This window comes from Choloepus didactylus, chromosome 4 (assembly GCF_015220235.1).
Source record: "Choloepus didactylus isolate mChoDid1 chromosome 4, mChoDid1.pri, whole genome shotgun sequence".
In the NCBI taxonomy this organism is placed as follows: domain Eukaryota; kingdom Metazoa; phylum Chordata; class Mammalia; order Pilosa; family Megalonychidae; genus Choloepus; species Choloepus didactylus.
This window is the reverse complement of record NC_051310.1, coordinates 76103306-76124098: the sequence shown is the minus strand read 5'-3', so window position 1 is coordinate 76124098 and position 20793 is coordinate 76103306. Positions and strand designations below refer to the sequence as shown.

The 20793-nt window shown below is 47.9% G+C and overlaps 1 protein-coding gene across 4 annotated transcripts in view; it reads right to left on the bottom strand.

Annotated features, from left to right (window-relative positions):
- The window catches only part of APBA2 (amyloid beta precursor protein binding family A member 2), a 309258-nt gene that overhangs the window by 30454 nt on the left and 258011 nt on the right, over positions 1 to 20793 (bottom strand). For 3 of the 4 annotated variants that reach the window (XM_037832868.1, XM_037832866.1, XM_037832869.1), the window contains 3 exons: positions 5879 to 6024; positions 5012 to 5047; positions 1959 to 2045 (listed from right to left, as the gene is read on the bottom strand). In XM_037832868.1, coding sequence (XP_037688796.1) covers positions 1959 to 2045; positions 5012 to 5047; positions 5879 to 6024 — 269 coding nt within the window. The remainder of the gene's footprint in view (positions 1 to 1958; positions 2046 to 5011; positions 5048 to 5878; positions 6025 to 20793) is intronic. The other variant, XM_037832870.1, reaches the window with a different exon arrangement.

Sequence of the window (20793 nt, the reverse complement as noted above, 5' to 3'; positions counted from 1 at the left end):
AGCATGGTCTGCCTTCCATAAAGTGTGAGAGCAATGGGTGGTGAAGGGCAGAGGAAAACGAGCAGAAAATAGCCCCATCCTAGGAGGACAACAGAGCCCCTGTCCTGAGCAGAAATGGGAAGACGACCCTCTGAAAGGTATGGTCCCTTTGGGGCAGAGCCCTGGGAAGCTCCACTGAGAAAGGAGACTGTGGGGAAAAAGCCACGATCATCCATGGCGAACCTACAAGGCCATCATAGCACCTTGCAGCTGGGGCCTTCACCAGCAGCACCTGCCTCTCAGCCTCTGAACCCCGAGGCTCCAGGCCAGTGGAATGGAAAACGCTCTTCTCATCCTAGCTTGAAACAGGAGGTGAAAGGAAACAGACCCTGCCTTTGCTCTTGGGAACCCACTCTTCTGTCCCTTAAATTTGCAGACTCCGTTCAGAAATCAAAGATGTAGAAGGGGTAAGGAGAGGCACAGGAGAAGGGGTCTGGTTTGTGGGAAGGTGCTAGGTGGTGTTTCATCATCTCCCCTTTACAGGAATGGTCCATGGACTTTGCTTCATCCCCATTTTAAAGAGACAATGGGGGCTCAGATGTTTGGGAACTTGTCTAAGGCCATGTGGTTCATGAGGATGGAGCCGAGTTTCAATTCGCAGACCCTCACCCCCACCACAAGGGCTGTAGCGCCTTCCAGCGAGCATGTGCAAGAAGGTGGGGTACAGAGAAGAGTTCACGAGGCAGGCTGGGGGCTGCCATCCTTAGAAAGGAAGTGCCCAAAGTCTGACGGGAAAATGTCAAAACGACACGGGACCCGGTAAGAAGGCCATTGGCCAAACATAGGACAATTTGAACACCAAAAAGAATGACAGTGATGGATTATGACACCGTGAGTTGAAATAAACAATCTATAAGTCCACAGTGAAACTTCAGAAATGAGGGAGAGAAAAGGAAAGGGAAAAAAAGGAAAGCTCTTCTTTACAGAGGAACATCAGACAATAAATGTAGGAGGAAATCACCAGTTTGTACTCCCAGTGTTGTAACCATTTGGGCCAGGTCATTGCTGGATGCTAAAACCATCAGGCAAAAGGGTGTCGGAGCTACAGCATGTCCACGTGTTCTCAGAGCGCCACCACGCAGACAGCTGACCAATTACCAGGGAACAAGGTACCTGTCCACTGGAGTCCTGGTCAGAATCATTCAGGCCAGGGAATCAAGCCTCACATCCCCCATGTGAGTGGTGGTCCTCTCTGCCCACTGCCAGCATCTTCTTACTCATCAAATCTCAACCAGACAGCGCTTTCTGGGTGGTCTTCCCCCACCAAACCAGCACCCACAGCCCCCCTTCTCTATCACTCCCCACCTCAGCATATAGTCGTTTGTGTTCTATACTCAGGCACTTTTTCTGTGTTTATCTGCTTTGCTGTCTTCCCTGCCAACACCACACTCCACGAAGTGACTCAGGTGCAAAAGGGAAGAGCAAAAGTGTGTTTTGTTTCAAGCTGACCATTGCAGGGGCATCTGGTTTCTAGGTGTCCACTGCTGGTAGAAAATCCTTCACCCTGGAAGGCCTCCCACAATGAGGGCTACAGGCTGCCCTGGGATGTTCACCCCCCAGCTGGAGTTCCCAGGTTCAGCATAGAGGTTGCAGGAAGCCCGACCAGTGGGCATACAATTTCCGACTCATCCCTCACCTTCCCCCTCGCTTTGTCTTTACGTAATGCCAGCTGCTGCAGTGGGCTTGCATCATCCTTGGCGGTTTTTATCCTTTCTTGTCCTCCTGCAACATATTCTAGTTCTACAATTGCAATGGACTCAAGACCCAGAATCTAGAGGAACCACCATCAGGAAGAGCCATTTCACCCGAGCACCAGTGGGAAAGTCCCTCTACAACTCAGGTTTGTCCCCCTACAGTCTCTAGAGTAGCAAATTAGGAGTGAGTTTACATTATTTTTAAACTATCTTTTAAATGCTCACCTGTGTGTCTGCATTTAAAACCTTAATCCTTTGGGTAGAGATGAAGAGATCCACTTCAGTCAGCATCTGGGAGTCCCCCTCAGAATTCTAAGAAAAGACAGACGATACTGTCACAAAGAATCAAAAATTTTAAAAATGAACTAGAACAGAGCCCTGGCCATTTTACTAATTGCCCTGAGCCCACCAAGAGGGAAATGCTACTCCAGCGTGGGGGTGGCCATTGGAAAGTGCCTCTAAATGCATGCAGGCTTTCAGTGGAACTTTTAGCTAAGGGTGAGTTCTTAAAGGCACTTTTCAAAGGGCACAGAGGAGGGTGGAAAGCTGGCTGGACAGAAACCTCAACAGCCCTCCTGTCCAAAGTATAGCCTCCCATCTAGTCAAAGCAAGGGCCCAGCCTGCTGACAGCTGACCCCCGCGAAGGCACAGGACCTGTGCACTCAGGCTACGGTTCTTGGATTTTGGACTCCAGGTATCCCCAGGAAATGGGGAAGAATTGTTAAAAGAAGTGGGATCAAAATGGCAGCATTTCCTGCTGATTTAAACAGTCTCAATCACATCAATCCTTGGTAGCCTTGGCCACACTCTTCCAAAAACCCTAAAGTAAGTAAGACCTGGAGACTAAGAGCCTGTGGACAAAAACCTGGAAGAGACCATCAGATGAACTACTGTGTTTTGTGTCATCTCCATGAAGGTATGCTCATTCCATGTCCTTTAGTTTTGTTTAAATGGCCTGGTTTGGAAGCTAAGTGTCCAAGCCAGGACAGCCTTTAATTGGGTTTTACATCTGTGGGAATCCTAATAACTATGGTGTAGTGGCAATGAAATATAAGTTCTTTTGGTTTGCCCACCGAGATATGACACTCTTATTGGGCACTCGGGAGACTGTGGTAGTATGTCTTCCACCTAAAAATAGCAGAAACTGTGATTTCATTACTCACCAGAAAATGTGAAATAAAGTCTCCCTGCTGGCAATCCTCAAGAATTCTGAGATGTGAGAGACCCTCCACTTTAACAATACTTTGTCTCAGTTTTCCAGAGAAAGGGTCTTTTGGGTTTCTGTTCTACCACAGGGTGATACTGCTTTAAACTAATTAGAAAAAGAATAGGGAACCCCAAAAATCCAGCTGAAAAATGGTCTGTAGGACCATGGAGGAAGTATTTTCCCTCTGTTGTTAAGAACCAGTTTATATTCCACATAAACAAGTTCTTAAAAGTTATATTCTTAGATTGTAGCTCAAAATCCTCTTGCGAATGTAGGTGGAGGCAGAAGTAAATTATAAAAGCTGTAGGTGGAGGCAGAAGTAAACTATAAAAGCTGCAGGTAAACCCTGGTTCTAATGACAGGTTTAGAGGAAACCTGAGCACTGTCGTAAACTTGATCTGGGAAGAGGGCAAGCTTGGCGCTGATTAGGTAAAAGCTGGGGGGGGTAAGTGGATGAAGTAGAAACCTGACTGATTCCAGGGACAGGGAAGGGTCACCCATCACACATTCTGCTGGAAGAAGTAGGGGCGCTGACCTGATGAACCCTACAAAGGGGGATAACTCCAGCATGTCTGAGGATTGTCATCAGGGAGGCTGTGGGAAGGGTGTCTCTGGTGTGACCCTGGTGCAGGCCCCTACTCGCTCCTGGATCCCATGCTTGCTCCTGGATCCCATGCTATCCCTTGGATCCCATGCTACCCCCTCGATCCCACCCACACTTGCTCTCAGATTCCACACTAACCCCTGGATCCCATACTACCTCCTGGATACCACACTACCCCCTAGATCCCACCCTTGCTCCCACATCCCAAACTACCCCCTGGATCCTATGCTACCCCCTAGATCCCACACTCACTCCTGGATCCTACACTCACTCCTGGATCCCCTGCTTGCTGAGCACCTGCTCATTGATGATTTGCTTCCCCACCTGTGGACGGACCAGACAGGGATCCTCAGCCATGATCTTGAGACTCTCACTACCCGTAAAGGAAGAAGAACCCTAGTCCAGTGTGGTCAGCTGGTCTCTTGGCTCACTGCTCCGCAGACTTTTTCGAGTGGGGTCTGCCTGCGCCTGACCCTCTCCGGCAGCCGGGATGGGATAGGGTTTCCAGACTCACGGACCCAAGAAGCCAGCAGCCATTCATAATGACCCCCCAGCTCCACTGCGAGACTGCAGGTGGGCACGGGGGCCTCATCATTGAGGGATGCACCCCTCAAATGCAAGGCTGTAAATCCATGTCCTTCTGCTTTTCCTGGAAGCCCATGGTAGAAATTGTGTTTGGGCAAAGGGTGATGGGTGTGATCATTCCTCTCCTGTGGCTGAGCGGGAAATTATAGGAAATGCCCTGGGACAAAGGGCAAAAGCCAGGGGTGGAGAAAAGGCTCATTGTAGACTGAAGGAAGCCCCCAGACAGGGTGGGGAGGATTAAACCCCTTGCTGTTTAAACTAAAGGAGAGGATGGGCTAATAGGCAGGCACTAAGTCTCCAGGCATTTGCCACCAGCCTTCTGACAGTGAACACTTCGATATTTTCCATCTTATGAGGATAGCTGTATTTACCATATGACCAGGTTTACAAACAAATGCGTGAAAGTCAACCCAAGTTTTTAAAAGTCCGTCTGTGTTCCAGAAAACATTTTAAATAGAAAAAGCATCTCATGGGCAATCTGAGCTACTCATCATTCTGATTTAGAAAATTAGACTTTATTAGTCTTTAAATACCAGAACAATTTAATTAATTCAGTACAGGAGGGCCAGGCACTAGAAACATTACATTGCCATATCAAATGCCAACAGCCCATTAAAAAATGCCCATGCAAAACAGTAACATCTCTAACTCACTAGAGACTCTAAAAATTAAAAAGAAGAAAGAGTAAGTGGGCAATTAAAGACAATAAAATGAAGTGTCTGTGGTTCCATTCAAAAGTCTAGTATTCACCTACCTAGGGAAGAGAAAAAAAATGCTTTGCAACATCATTTATATTCCTACTGGAAAACCCCCACCACACAAGGACAAGCTACAAGAACACAAGCAAATGCTATTTTTCCCCAAGGGCAACATCTTACACACCGCTTTTTTCTTGATTTTAGCAGCCTTTTGCATCCTCTGGTAGCATATAAGAGAAAAGAAAAACAGGTGGGTGTAAAGAGAAGGAAGGCATGGGGAACTGGCTTCAGTCCCATCGTCTACACCCCATGAAGCAGACGGGCCTGCTGGGACTTCGTCAGACACACACACAGCTTATCAAGAAAGACCCCACAGACTTGCCTCTCAAGAGCTGGAAATGCTGGACAACCATCCAGCAGTGGAGGGCATGAAAGAGGAGGGGAGAAGTGTGATCTGCTGGCTCTAGGGTGGAGATGGGGCAGCAGCGAGGTGGGTGGCCCAGGCCACCTGGCTCAGGGGCATTGGCTGTTTGAGCCCATCCAGTCACGCCCACTGTTCAGAATGAGAGTCTGCAAGTATGTCAGAGTTTTTCCTGAGGTCGGGAATTTAAATAAAACATAAAATTTATTTTTTTTCCCCTTCTGCAAGCAGCTTTCAATGATACTAAAAATATACTACTGTTGAGCTGGGATCTGAGGCTCCAGACAAACATGTTTTATGACCTGGAATGCTTCAAAGCCATTATCTTTAAAAAATTGTGGACTATTCGTTATTAAGGAGCTAGCTGCCTCAGTGCCCCACTCCACAGCCCAAGCACCTTCCCATCTCAGGCCCAAGCCTACCCTGGGTGCCCCATCCCCACCATCCTTACTCTCTGACCCGGGCTGTGGGGTCAGAGCATGCCCCCCAGTCTGGACACAAGGTGCCTCTGCCCAACACAGCCACCCCTCCCCCAAACACATAGACTTCAGGGTCTCCCCAAACAAATTAGACCCAGGGTGCTTCTGAGCTGATTTGAGCAGGCACCCAGAAGGCTGGTAAACCCCCTACCTTGACCCGGCTGACGGCCTCCTGTGCCTGCATCATCCTGATGTTTTTGGAAGGGTTCCGTTCTGACAGCAGCTGGGTGGACCCCAGGTAGTTGGCGGCAAAGATGATCCCATCAATGAGGTCTTCAGGTTCACAGGGTCCTGGGACTGGAAAAGATGGGGAATGGGTGGGACACAGAGTCAGCATCTTCCTGGGTGGAGAAACTGCCTAACAGCAGGCTCAAGTGCCTCATCCATGGCACAAGGAGTGTGGCAGTGAGGACAGGGCCTCCAGGAGCACAGCAGGGTCACCCCCATCTAGAGCAGCTGAGGGGGGCCACCTACTTCCTTCCTTACTCCACAAGGCAAGGGCCTGCACGAGATCAACACCAGAGTGGGAAACTGCACAAGTGGTATCAGATGGACAATTCTGGATATTCAGGCAGCCATCCCTCGAGGCAGCCCGGCCCCCCAGGGGTCAGCCTCATGCTACAATACCAGAAGATGCTGATCCCAAACACAGCAGCACTTTCCAGGCCTTCCATGGAGCCCTCTGGAACTCATGATGGGTGATCGGAAACTGCCCTTGAACGCACATACCTCTCGGACCTTTCCTGCAGGGCCCCCTCTTGCCTGCAGGCCTATTCAGACAACTGCTTCATTCTTCTCACCCAATATACCCCAGGCTGGGTGATGCGGTCCTCGTTCTGGCTTGCTGCTTCCGGACCAGCACCGTTTGACAGGACTTTCTTCAATGATGGATAATCTAGGCTTGTGCTATCCAATGTGGCTGGCCACTAACCATGCATGGCTTTTGAGTACTCAAAATACAGCTAGTGCCAAGGAGAAATTAATTTTATCTTATTTTAATTAATTTAAATATAAATAGTCACCTGTGGCAACAGTAATGGATAGTGCAGTCCCAGCTGGGGGCTGGCAACCTTTTTCTGTTCAAGGGCCAGATGGTACATCTTTTAGGCTTTGGAGGTTCTGTTGCAACTACTCACCTGTGCAGTTGCATCGCAAAAGCAGCCACAGACAATATGTAAACGAAGGGGTGGCTGTGTCTGTCAACTTTATATACAAAATCTGGCAGCTGCCAAATGTGACCCACAGGTCATGGTCCGGGGACCCGTCTCTTGGCCTTCTTCTGTGTCAGGTGCCTTCTTGCCCTGCTGCTGACCTCCTGGTCAGACTTCTCCTTCTTGGTGACCTTGGTCCTGGCTCCAGGCTGCCTCTCCTTCCAGAGCCTGGCCCCAGCCCTGGGCTACTCCAGCAGCCCACAGCTCAGTGCTCCTCTTCTCCAGCCACTGACCTATGACCTCCTGACCTCCCGCCTTCCTCAGCCACTCATTGTAGACAATTTTGAAAATAACAAAAAGTATGAAGACAAAAGCAAACCAACCACTAGGAAAAAGCCCCATTAGTAGTTCAGGGATGTGATTATGTTGAAGCAACACCTTACCAGGAACGGCACATTCTGAAATGTTTACTTGGGTCATGAAACCATGTCTGGGATTGGCTTCAAAATCATGAACTGGGATACAGGACTGGAAATGGGATGCTAACTATCGAATCAGATTGAGGATGTATGGGGGTTTGTTACACAGTTCTCTCCACTTCTGTGTGTTGTAGATTTTCCATAAGAAAAAGGGAAACCATGCAAGCAAGTAGAAGTATGCTAGGGGCCTTCCTTCTAGCCTTTTCTTTGCAGAGTTGGGACCATACTACCTTGGGAATCTATTCAGTCCTTGCTTTATTCACATACTGTGTGGTTTTCTTCCACAATTAAAAACCTTTACACACATCAGTGATGGAAACTGCCTAGTCATTTGCCCCACAGACTGGCTGTTACCATTCTCTTCAGTGTCCCTGTGGGGCTGGGGGCCAGCAAAGCTGCTCACTGGCCACTCCATTGAAGGACCCTTGGTGGCAGGAGTCTAGAACTGGTTTGCCAGATGAAAGGCTCAGCCTCTGCCCAGGCCCCTATTTTCTGTTTTCAAGGTACATGCACACTGGGAGTCGGGAAAGGTTAATCACTGGCTAGAGGAATCCCAGGGCTCCTTCCTGCTCTGCAACTTGAGCAGCCGGTAATGAGCAGGTCGTCACACGTCGTCACACGTCACGAAGTGACCTAAGCGCAGTAAGCACAGCTCGACTGACACCAGGCAGATGCTGAATCCAGCACTCAAGGCAGTTTACCTTTTAAATGACTCTCTGGGATCTTAGTTCTCTTTAACCCACAGGAGAAAAATGGCTACCTGTCGGGAGACACCTGGGGAGGAAATCACGTTAGCAGGCCCTGGAGGCTTGAAGTTAAAGCTCCAAACTTGGCCACAGCTGGTGTCCATTTGCCTCGAACTGTTTTCCTGAAGATCCATGCTCAGGGCTTACGCATGAGGCCTGAATCCTGGTGCAAAAAAGCAACCGTCATCTGTTTCACACCAGACCTGCAGCTCCAGCACTGCAGCCAAAAGTGCTTCAGGACAAGCCAAAGTCTTCTGAGGTTCATAAGACATCAAGTGTCAGTGATAATGGATCCTGGCAGGTTCCAACTTAAGAGTGCTCACTTCCAGGGGCATGGATCTTGGGTTGCCCCCCACCACATGCCACTGTCCTAGGACCCTCCCTCCTCCCCACTGACTCTGACCCCTCCCCTGTAACCCCCAAAGGTGTGACCCTCTTCTTGGCTGCTCAGGTTGCTTCTGCAAGGGGTACATAGCTGGTGAACTTGGAAACCTCCACCAGCACCCTCACAAGAATCAAGCCAAAGCCCCCAGCCTTTGAGCCTTCCAGGCCCAGACACTCTGGCAAGTTCTACCATCTGCTGGCAAAAGCTGTATATAAGCCTGGGGCCGCAGAGCCCACACCCCAACCATGGCTGGCTCTGTGTGGAGAAAAGAGGCACTTTCAGCCACAGAACCAATGGGGAGGCCAAAGGAGGAGCTGGAGGGAAAGGGGATTCCCTTCCAGAGACTGTGTCCAGTGAGAAAGATGCCAGAAAGCAGGGCCCCTTTCCTTCAGCGGCCACTCAGGACCTGGCACCCAGGTCCTGTAGGGGAGAGCTGCCCTTGGGTGGCCTGGCTACCACACTACGTGCTTCTGTGGGAAAGTTCTCTTCATACTGCCAACATCATGTTTGTGGGGAAGGAGCATTGCTGAGTGGTTGTGGGCATGCTATGGCGCCCTCTGTCAGCAGCCTCCATGGACATGAGGGCCACTGGGGCGTCCTAACTGCATGGCTCGTTTATCCCTGGCAGGTTTATAAGCTTAGCCTTTGTGGGTATAAAAAGGCAACCCAAGTAAAGCACAGAGAGCCCCGGGCACAAGTTCAAATCACAGGCTTCTCCTGTTGTCACTATGTCTTCCCCAAAGGTCAGTGCAAGCTCCTTCCTCTCCTCATCACCTCTAGGACAAGGCATCTTCTCGTCTGCCCTGCAGCTGTAAGCCCATTCTACCCACTTCCCTCCTGGGCCACCCACTCTGGAGGGAGAGGGCAGCCCACCCACCCCAGCTTCTAGAAGCACAGAGGCCTTATTGGAGGACATCTCACTCCACCAAACATCCATCCTGGGGGACTCTGTGAACCCTCATCCCATAGCATGGGGGGGCAGAGTCACATCCACCCCCACACAGCACACACACACAAATACCACACACACCATACACCATGCACCATACACACACACACAAACACCACACATATAACCACATACTGCATCTCCTATACATACCACACACACACCTCACATGCCCCCACACACATATTTGCACATATGCACACCACACGCATGCTCACACTTTACACGTGCACATATGTGTGCACACATATGCATTCCTCACACACACAGCTGTGGAGCGGGTCCAAGGGCCTACCCCATTCGCTAGCCCTGGACACCGCCTGGAAGTCCATGAGGAAGTGACCGCTGGGGCAGCCTCAGAGTAAAATGTGGTGCTTTCTGGAACAGAGGGGAAGTCAGGATTTCAAGGGCTGTTATTAGCACAAGCACAGACTGAAGAGACGGGCATCGGATGGGAAGACGGCCTGAGACCCGGGAGTGCGGTGGCTCTGGCCGAGGGGGGCCCAGCACCAGGCCCTGGGGGTCAGCCCTGCCCATGACCTGGCTGGCTGGAGTGCAGGGGTTGGGGGTTGAAGGGGAAACACCCATAAGGTCGGGCCTTTTGGAGACCATAATCAGAGGAGAGAAGCTGCCAGCAGAAAGGATCCGGCCCCCCTGAGCCTGCAGCTCCCCTGGCTCTGACAGCAGGCCTGGTCACTGGCTCCAGGATGCTCACGCTGGGAACAGCTGGAAACAGAGGACACAAAGCCACTGTGGTGCCCAGCACCAGGCCACCACAGGGTCAGGTTCCACCAATCTTGGTCATGCTGCTGCTGAAAGGAGCACTGGGGGACAAGGACAGCACAGGAGCTGAGCCAGGTGGGGCAGGCAAGGGGACTTTTCCTCCTCCCCTGTGTGCTTGGCTCCCCTCTCCAGGCTCCTACCCCCATGGGCACTGATTAAGTAGTAAGGACCATGCCCTGTCCCGGAGAATCTGGTGGCCAAGGAAGGGAGCTGCCCTCTCTCCTGACGCCCTGATAATCATGCCAACAAAGTACATGAAGCAGGGAAGGGAGGTCTTCCAAGGGGCTGACAACCATGAAGGACGAAGGGTCCTGAGGGCCGTTTCTGATCAGGTGACAGTAAAGGCTGCTCTGGGGGGACCAGGTGGGTCAAGACCTGCATGACAAGAAGGTGGGGAATTGACAACTGAGGGTGTTTTGTGGATGTTTCTGGTAAAGTGACAGGATCTCCATGGAGCCCAGCCAGGGATCTGGAGACCAGGCTGGGTCTCAGATCTTCTGCCAGACTCGCTGGGCAGAATTTTGCATTGTTAGGTGATTCACCTAATTTTTTTCTTTCTCAAGTTCCTCACAGGCAAGATGGGGACAAACCCTGATTAGTCTGTCTCCACAGGCAAGATTAATAATATGAGTTTCGTAAATGGTAAAAGCATATAAATGCAAGGTGTGACTTGGTCAATTCTTAGTTTACATTTGCCTTGGACGACAAGTCATACCATATGGAGAAAGCAGGGCCTCTGCAGCTTCTCTCGCAACCTAGAGAGCTGCAGGAGAGGGTCTTGGTGCTCAGACGGCAAAGGACAGAGCAAGGAACAGGCTCCATGACTGCCATGAGCTGGACAGGACTTCCGCCAATGTCAACATCCAGAAACCTCCTGGCTGCAGGTACAAAATGGTCCAAACCTCTTCTAAACCCAGTACAGGTGGGCAGGTAGGCAGGCTATTTTAAACATCTGAAGCTAAAGTAATTTGAGGAGGGAGAGAGGGAAGGTAGGGAAGGAGACAGGAAAGAACGCAGGGATCGTAAGAGAAGGCAAGGGGGAAGAGGAAGACAGTGAGGATGAAGGAAGAAAATGGAGGAAGGAGAGAGAAGAGGGAGGGAGGAAGGAGACCAAAAGCAGCCTTAGCTGTGCCTGGAAATCACCTGTGGAGCAGGTGCAGAAGGCAGAGTCCTGGACCCCACCCAGAGATTCCAATCCAATGAACCTGTGAAGGGTGGAGGAATCCGTATTTTTCCCATACCCCCTGCCAAGGTCACACTGATGTGTAGCCAGTTGGGGGAACACCTGGTCTCCAGTGGACAAGAACTTGCCCCTCTCCCCCCATCATCGGAGCAAATGAACCCAAAGGTCTAAAGGCCAAATCCCTCTACAAGGCCTCCTAGCAGCCCCCGTCCACTTTCTCCACAGGGGCCGACGACCGACAACAGGGGGCTGCCTAGAGACATTGCTGCTTACCACCCCCTCCCCTCAAGGGTGAGATGTGCTGACCCCTGCGGGCTTCCAAGGCCAGGGTCAGCCATGCTGCCACTCCTGACTCAGGTCCTTGGTCCCTTCTCAGAGCCATTCTTTCTCCTGCAGGGCTGGAGGCCCATGGATGGGGACCCTGGTCGCTTTCTCCTGCTGGGAAGGCATTGCTGCCCCAGTCCCTGGAAGGGGGAGGGTGGGGTGGAGGGCTAGGCCTTCCATTGTGAGCCCCTCACCCACCTGCTGAGGTGCTGCCTTTGACTCTTCCCTGGCCAGCAGGAACTTTCTGAGGTTCACTGTCCTATTATGTTCTCCTCACAACATTTTATGTTATGAAAATGTTCAAACATACAGAAAAGTTGGAGGAATCTTACAGTGAACAACCATGCACCAACCACCGCTACCATTTTCCTAGACCTGTTTTATCACTTGTCTACCCAAGCACCCATCCATCCAACTCTTCTTTACAAAAGCATCTCAAAGTCAACTGCAGGTATCAGTAGACTTCCCCCAAAGTGTAAATATTGTTAACTAGAGTTCAGTAATTGCTTGCAGTTTTTTTTTCCCTGTGAGTGAAATTTACATAACTTAAAATGCATAAATCTCAGGTGTACACTCACTGAATTTTGATGAATGCATACTAGCTATTAGTTTTTCTTTTATACACTCCCTTTCCCCTCTCTTCCATCTCCTCGTTACTTTCTGTCTCTGTGAAGTTGCTTTTTCTACATGCTTCTTATAAGTGACATCATGAAGAATATGTCCTTCTGTGTGCCTTGCTAATTTCATTGAGCTTAATGTTTTCAAAGTTCTTTCATGTTGTTGCCTGCCTCAGAAGTTCATTCTTTTTCATGGCCGAATGATATTCCATGGAGTGTATGTACCACATTTTGTTTCTCCATTCATTTGTTGATGGACACTTGGGTTGTTTGCACCTTTCGGCTACTGTGAATAATGCTGCTATGAACATTGGTTTACAAGTATTTGAGTCCTTGCTTTCACTTTCTTGGATATATACCTAGAAGTGGAATTGAAGCATCATATTGTAATTCGACATTTAACTTTTTGAGAAACCGCCATATTGCTTTCAACAGTGGATGCACCATTTTACATTCCCACCAATAATGCACTAGAGTTCCAATTTCTCTGCATCTTCTCCAATATTTGTTATTTTCTATTTGTTTGTTTGTATTTAATAATAGCCACCCTGCTGGCTACCTTGGTGGTAGTTTTGATTTGCATTTCCCTGTTGACCAACGATGTTGAGCATCTTTTCACATACTTACTGGCTGTCTGCCCATCTTCTTTGGAGAAATGTCGATACAAAACCTTTCACGTCCCATTTGAATGCACAGCCTGGTGTGCATTTATTAAAGACTGGCCACATTTCTCCCTGGACTGAGGTTCACCAGATCTGGGGTCCATCTGAGGACACAGACTCCTGTCTGTGAGGGGTGCCCCATCCCAGGCAGTGGGGTCCACTATCTGTTCCTGGGAAGGGCTGAGGGTCAGAAAATAGCCCAAGACCAATGAGGCGTTGAAGGCTTTTGCTACAACTCCAACAGACACTCCACCTCTGCCAGGGGATTCTTTTCATCCCACTTTGCCTCTTTTTGTTTTCTAAATAGACAATGATAAATGCAATTGTGTCCCAGCATCCTGCCATCCAGTCACATATTTCTTCTTCACCTGCATCTGGGAACCAGATGCAGAGGTGTGTCCAGTGGGGGCTGGGGAGGGCGGGGAACTTTGCAAAGTTATTTCTGTTTCACAGACAGCTCTCAATTCCAATCTTGCAATGCAAAAGCAAAAACTGTTCAGTTATAACAGTGAAGCAACTGGCCCTACATTTTTAGTATAAAAATCCTCAACTCTTGAGCTAACCCTGAGCAGAGACCACCAGAGGGAGACAGAATGACAAAAGAATAAAGCTGTCATTTTAAAGGCGATCCTGTCTCCTCCTTATTTTATTTTTATGGTATAGATTAGACTTACATAAGCATACATGTATTGTATCTGCACAGCTTGGAGACAATGGATAAAATGCTCCAGTTTCTTCCCTGGCAGCCCCCAGCAGAGACCAGAGGCCTCCATTTGAGATACTCGCTTCAGAAACCCCTGGGCTTGCTGAGGGAAAGGATTTAGAGTTCCCACGGAGCCAAGCCCTGAAGCCACCCTGCTAACTGTGGTGAAAAAATATCCTTAAGGTGGGTCATGGACAAAGGTTTCCTACAAGCCAGCCTAAACAGGGGGTCTCCTTCCAAGTTGGGAGGCACATATTAACTGCCTCCTTCTCCCAGGGGTCTGGGGTAGGGTGGGGCAGTGGTGGATGGAGCAGAAGCATAGCTACAATGGGAGCATTTGGGAGCATGGATGTGTATCGGGAAGGCCCACCCCTCCCCGCACCCACAACCCAGCACAGCTGATCTCCTGCCCGGCCATCTGGGTAACAAGTGTAACTACTTCCAACCAATCCCCAGCAAGCCCACAAGTAACTCTTATCATGCAAGTGGAGTCAGATGATGTCTCAAGGTCACCTGTAACTGATCAATTCACTAAGTATTTCAGAGCCCCCATGCGAGAACCTCTGCTGGATGCCGGAACTATGAGGGAGAACCTGGAGCTTGCAGGTGGAAGGAGGGGCTGACACCAATCCCAAAGTCACAAAATAAATGTGTCTCGATGGCCTGCGGTGAATGCCAAGAGGGAAAGCCATAACACTAGGAGGAAGCAAAGGGGGAGACTGCCCTAGGGAGGTCTAAAGAATTGTGGGAATCAACAAGCCAGAAGGAATAGAGGCAAGAGCTCCCCAAGCTGCAGGGAGAGCAGGTGCCAAGGCCCTGTGGTGGCAAGGAGTAAGGCACCTGAGAAGAGCAACAGGACAGCCACACTGCCTGGGCACAGGGGTGAGCTGGCAGGAAGAACAAGATGAGGCACTGAAAAAGTGCTGGCCGGAAGTGAGGACCCTGGGGCCACCCCAAGGACTGTCACTGCAGGGAGCCAATGAGGGACGTGGCATGACCACTCTACCTTTAGAAAGTAACTCTGGCTGCAGAGAGGCAAACAGCAGAGAGGAAGAAGGGAGAAAAACTAAGAGGCTACCTTGGTGGTCAAAGAATGTGCTGATGGTGGTGATGAAAGGCAGATAACTTACTCTGCCAGAGCTGCTGTAACAAATACCACATACTAGTTTACTTAAACAACAGGCATTCATTGTCTCATGGTTTTGGAGGCCAGACATGCACAAAGTGTCAACAGGGTCATGCTTTCTCCAAAGTCTATAGGGTTCTGGAGGTGGCTTGCCAGCAATCCATGACCCATTCTCTAATTCTATCACAAGGCCATCTGTCTACTCCTCACTGTGCCCAAATTTGCTCTAATACGGATTCCCATCATATTGGATTAAAGCCCACCGTGATTGAGTTTGGCCTCACCTAACTAATAACATCTTCAAAGATACTATTTACAAATGGGGTCACGTCCACTGGACTGGGGATTGGGATTGGAATCGGTCTTTTGGGAGACATGACTCAATCCATAACAACAGGTAATGGGGACTGAGATTCATTTTGGAGGTTAAATCAACAGGACTAGAAAGTAGACTGGAGTGTGAGATGAAGGCAAGGAGGGCTGGAAAGCTGGTTGCAGGACTAGCTGGACCGAGGGGCCATTCACTGAGAAGGGGGCAGCGGAGGAGGGCTGGGCTTCGGATTTCAGGCACATTTCATTTTAGGGGCCTGAGAGTCTTATGAAAGATGCTAGGTGGGCAGCTGGGTTGAGAAGTCTGGGCTAGAGAAACCAAATTGGGAATCAACTGTGTGTAGGTGCTATATGAAGCCCCAGACATGGATGAAATCATCAAAGGGGAGGTCATGAAGTGAGGTGGGAAGAGGGTCCAGGACCCAGGTCTATTTAGCACCAGCACTCTGTCTGCATAGCGGAAGGTGACTCACAAATGGGATGAAGGGGCAGACAGAAAGGATGAAGGGAAACCAGAAGAGTGTGCAGTGTTGAGGAAGCCAAAGGCCTCAGATAGGAAAGCATGCCTGTCCATGCCCATGATGGCAAAGCCAACCACAGCAGACCACCATGTTTATTGGAGTAGTGAAAAGGAAGACACAGTGAGCTTGGAGAGATGGGTGGGAAGAGAGCAGAGCAGAAGCCAGCAAATGAGTTGAAGACTGTGGGTGCAGAAAATGAGGCAGCTATTCAAAATTATGGTTGTGAAGTTGATGAGGAAGGTAGAGTAATAGTTGTGGACAGATGCAGGTTGGGGGAGACTTATTCAAAAGCCAGCTGAGTGGAGAGTGAATGCTGCAGGAGAGAAGAGATGTCAGATTGTGTGCAGTTCCAAAGCTCAGAGGGGACCTGGCCTTAGTTGTTGGGGATGGGGGAGGTGGCCCACAGCTCTCATGGAAGAAGAGGGAGGAGGAAAGGCTGGGAGCGGATGGAGGAGCTCTGAGAGCACACACCAGGCAAGCCATAGAGACTACAGAAGAGGCGGCCCTGGGGAAGGGGAATCTAGAACTTGTAGAGGAGTGTCTTAGCATCTAGGCTCCTATGACAAATACCACAAACCAGTTTTGGCTTAAACAACAGGACTTTATTGGTTTACAATTTCAGAGGCTAAAAGGCTGGGAATGGTAGTGTTTTGGCTGGCTGGCAATCCTTGGGTTCTTTGGCTTTCCTGTCACACAGCAACATCCTCTCCTTTCTCTTTCAGGTTCCGTTGACTTCCTGCATCTGCTGTTCCCATGGCTTTCTCTCCCTACATCTGAATTTCTTCTGCTTTTAAAGACCTCCAATAATCTAGGTTAAAGCCCATCTTCATTCATTTGGGCCACATCTTAAATAATAACCTCTTCAAGAGGTCCTATTTACAATGAGTTCACACCCCCAGGAACGCAGATGAAGACCAAGAATCTGTGTTTTTGGGGGTACATAATTCAACCTACCACAAGGATGCAGAGTCATAGAACTGGGGTCCTATAAGAGACCTGTACCTGCAGATTTGGGGAGTTGCCTCCTGGCCCTGGAGAGGCTATGCCCAACCCAAATGCCTCCCCCACCATACTAGCCTGTCCTGAGGCCAGAATCTCCAACATGTTTCTGGATGGGGTCTCCAAAAGGCAGGTGGATCCTGAAAGGCTAATGTGAAAAGAAGAATGCTGTGTGAAGACCCAGACCTGCGGAATGTTAGCTGGGGAAGACTGTGCCCGGGTCTGCAGCATAGGTCAGTATATCACTGGAGGCAAGGAGTTGAGAGGCCTACATTGGGGAACTTCAGGTACCCCACGAACAAGGAAAGTCACTGGCTGCCAGGAGGAAGAGAAGTGATAATGGGAATCAAGGAAGGAAGGTCATAGATTTGGGTGTAGATTTCCTCAAGACAGATCCTAAGCATAAGCTTCTAATATGGAGAACTATGTCCCAGAAAAAAATCATGAAATCAAAAAACTGGAAGATGTAGGAAAAAGCATATGCCTGAGGCTATTCACTGTAGCACCTTTTGAAACAGCAAAAAACTGGGAACCACCCAAATGTGGCTGAATAAGGACTGGTTTGAATACGCTAAGGTGCATCCATCTGCTTGGTGGAGTTCTCTGCAACAGCACGGAATACCTCCACATACCATCTTGCATGGTACAGATCTTTGGCATAATCACCAGGATTTAGTATTAAAGTGAAAAAAGCGAGATGGAGAAATACAGCATAGTACACAATCATCTATCTAAGAAATGGGAAGATATGCTTATAATAAAATATGCAAAATATTAAAAATGGTTATCTATTGTGGGAGGGAAGGGATGGAAGGGTGATAGGGAAAGAAACCAGACATCTTTGCATACGCCCTGTTTTGTGTATCTGCCTGTAGAACCATGTAAGCATTATGCGTAATTAACAAACAAAATTAAATGAACAAAGTGAATTCCTAAGAATTAAAAGAAAAGCAAAACAAATGAATCTAAATTCGCATCCAGTTGTAACATAAGCACAAAGAAGACTATTCCAAATAATTTTAAAACGCAGTAATTTAACTGTACATTGCCAATAGGATATACACTAAAGACAAAAGTCAATGCAAATGAATCTTAAACAGCATTTACACTCCTATGTCCTTGGCAGTGTGATTATCGTTATTCTCAGACTTGTTGTACAATTAGTGGGAAAAACAAATGAGTAATTATGCTGGTATTCTTGAGAAGGGCCTTGGGGCATAGGAGAAAAAGGAGGCAAATGTTAAAAACCCTATAGTCCTGACGAAGTAGCAGCATGAACATGGTGCATTTTATCTTAAAAATAGTGTATTAGTTATCTATTGCTATGTAACAAATTTCCCCAAAACTTAGCCACTTAAAATAAACCTGTATTATCTCACAGTTTATGGCAGTCAGGAGGTAGCTGATCTCTGGCTCAGGGTTTCTCCCAAGGCTAGGTGGTGGCCAGGACTGTAGTCATCTTGAGGCTTGAAAGGATCTTGCTTCCAAGCTCAGTCGTGTGACTCTTGGCAGACCTCAGGTCCTACAAGCTCTTGGCCAGAGATGTCAGTCCCTTGCCACATGGTCTCTCAATAGGGCTACTTACAATGTGGCAGCTTGCTTCCCTCTGAGCAAGTGAGAGAGAACAAGAAAGGGTGAGCACATCAGGAGCCACAGTCTATCATGTTCTATTCACTGGAAGTGCATTGGTCAGTACAGCCTACCCTCGAGGGGAGGAGATTACACAGGGACATGAGTATTAGGAGTTGGAGATCACTGGGGATCATCTTAGAGGCTGCCTACTCCACATGCAGCTTTCCTGCCTCCAAAATACTGACCAAATCAAGTAGAAATGGTACCCAGATTATGGTCTCTAAAAATATCCCAGCACTCCTTGGAGAAATAACTGGTTCTAGGTCTGGGACAAGAAATGTTTAAGATGCCAGAAAGCAAGGAAGCTATTCAAGGCTACTGAGGTCATTTTGCTAGGACTCAGGAACCAACCCAAAGAGGCTCCACTGGCCAAAGATTAGACAACTCAAGCATTAAGAAGGATAATTACAATGCATTGAAACATACCAACTGCAGGTACTGAATCCTGTCCGCTAATAAAGACATGTTCAAGTCTTAACCTTCATTCCTGTGGGTGTGAACTCATTTGTAGGTGGGACCTTTGAAGATGTTTTTATTAGTTAAGGTGTAGACTCATTTGTGACTAGGATCTTCTAAGATCTTGATTAGGTGAAGCCAAATTGAATCAGGGTGGGCCTTAATCCATATGGCCAGAAGACTTACAAAGAGAGGAAATCTTTGCAAGAGATGCAATTAGTCAGAAGAAACTGGAAGTCAGAAAAAGACAGAGAGGAGAGTCTCCATGTCTCCAAGGATGGTCATCACCAGAACACAACTGACTCTGCGAGAAAGCACAGTTTTGCTGGCATCAGATTTTGGGCTTCCAGCCTCCGAACTGTGAACCAATCAATTCTTGTTGTTAAGTCAATGCATTGTGAGGTATTTGCCACAGCAGCTCTGGCAAACTAAGACACCAACTATGTTTAAATCCAAAAATTCCTAAAGATAATATGTAAAACCTCACCGGTTATCTTTGGAGGCTGTTAGGAAAACAACTCATTAATTTGAAAAAATTGAAGTGAAGAGAAGCAATCAAGCATTTATCGTTTTTCCTATATGAATGTTCCTATATACCCTTAACCATGATTAAGGGTAACCGATTAGTTGATGAGGGAGTTTCTCTATATAGAATAATCTCAGCTAGTAAATTACGAAGAAATGATGGAATTAGAATAGCACTATTTTGCTATTCTAGTCAATTAGCAACTTCTAGTCAATTAATAGATCTAGACAATGATCCTTATATGCTGCTAATACCACACAAAGAGAGGCAACCAGCTATGTTCCTCCTGAAGGACATAATGGCATCTATGAAATATTTGTGCTCCAAACAACCAATCTGAATCTCTGTGGAGCCTCCCCATCTAACCGCCATTTTACAGGACACAGATGACACAGGAACATAGTAAACCACATCATGGAGACACAATCAGCAAAATCCAGACTAGGAAACATGATAGGAAAATTGACCCTGTTTCTTCCACGATAAAATCCACAAAATGACTGAAGGAAAGAAAAAAAGAGAGAGGGGTGGAGAATATAGAAAATAAAAGAGATAACAGAGAATTAGGAAATATATCAACCATTGTATCAATGGAGGAACCGTATTTGGATCCTCGTTCAAATAAGCAAGCCGAAAAATGAAAAAATGTGAACACTGGCTAGATACACAATGCTATGCAGAAAAGACTTCTAATTTTATTTTAGTTGTGATAACAGTATTGGAGCCATTTTTTCAAATGGCTTTCCTAACCATGTTGGGTTTGAAGTTGTATGTACTCCAGGCAAGATCATGTTCTTTTAATTCATTCCCATGGGTGCAGAGCTATTGTAGATGGGCTTTTGGGTTAGCTTATTTCAATTGAGATGTGACCCTCCTCATTCAAGGTGGGTCTTAATTCTCTTACTAGAGTCATTTATAGGAGGATAAAAGAAAAAAGCCCCAGAGAAGTTTAGGGAGAAGCTAAGAGAAGCTAATAGAGGCAGAAGCTGAAAGAGAGAAACACGCACAAGCTCAGAGAGGAAGCCAGAAGCTGAAAGCAATGAAACCCAGGACAGAAGGACCAGCAGACATCGCCATGTGCCTTGCATGTGACAAGGAGCCCAAAGTCGGTGGTAGCTGGTCTTCAGGTAGAAAGTGTTGCCTATTGATGCCTTGAATTGGATATTCTCATGACCTCAGAACTGTAAACTTGTAAATTAATAAATCCCCATTGAAAAGCCAACCCATTTCTGCTGTATTGCATGTTGACAGTTTTAGTAAACCAAAACACTAACTTTCAGAGATAAATAGTGAAATTTTTAAAGAGGAAATGATGTGCAGCCTGAGATTTGCTTTAGGATAATCTGGAGAAGAGTGGGGGTGTAGATTAAGCAACACTGTCCTTTAGTGGGAAAATACTGAAACTGCCGATGAGTAAATGAAGTTCATTACGGTATTCTCTCTTCTTTGGCAGATGACTGAAATTTTTTATGATACAAATTAAATTGAAAGAGT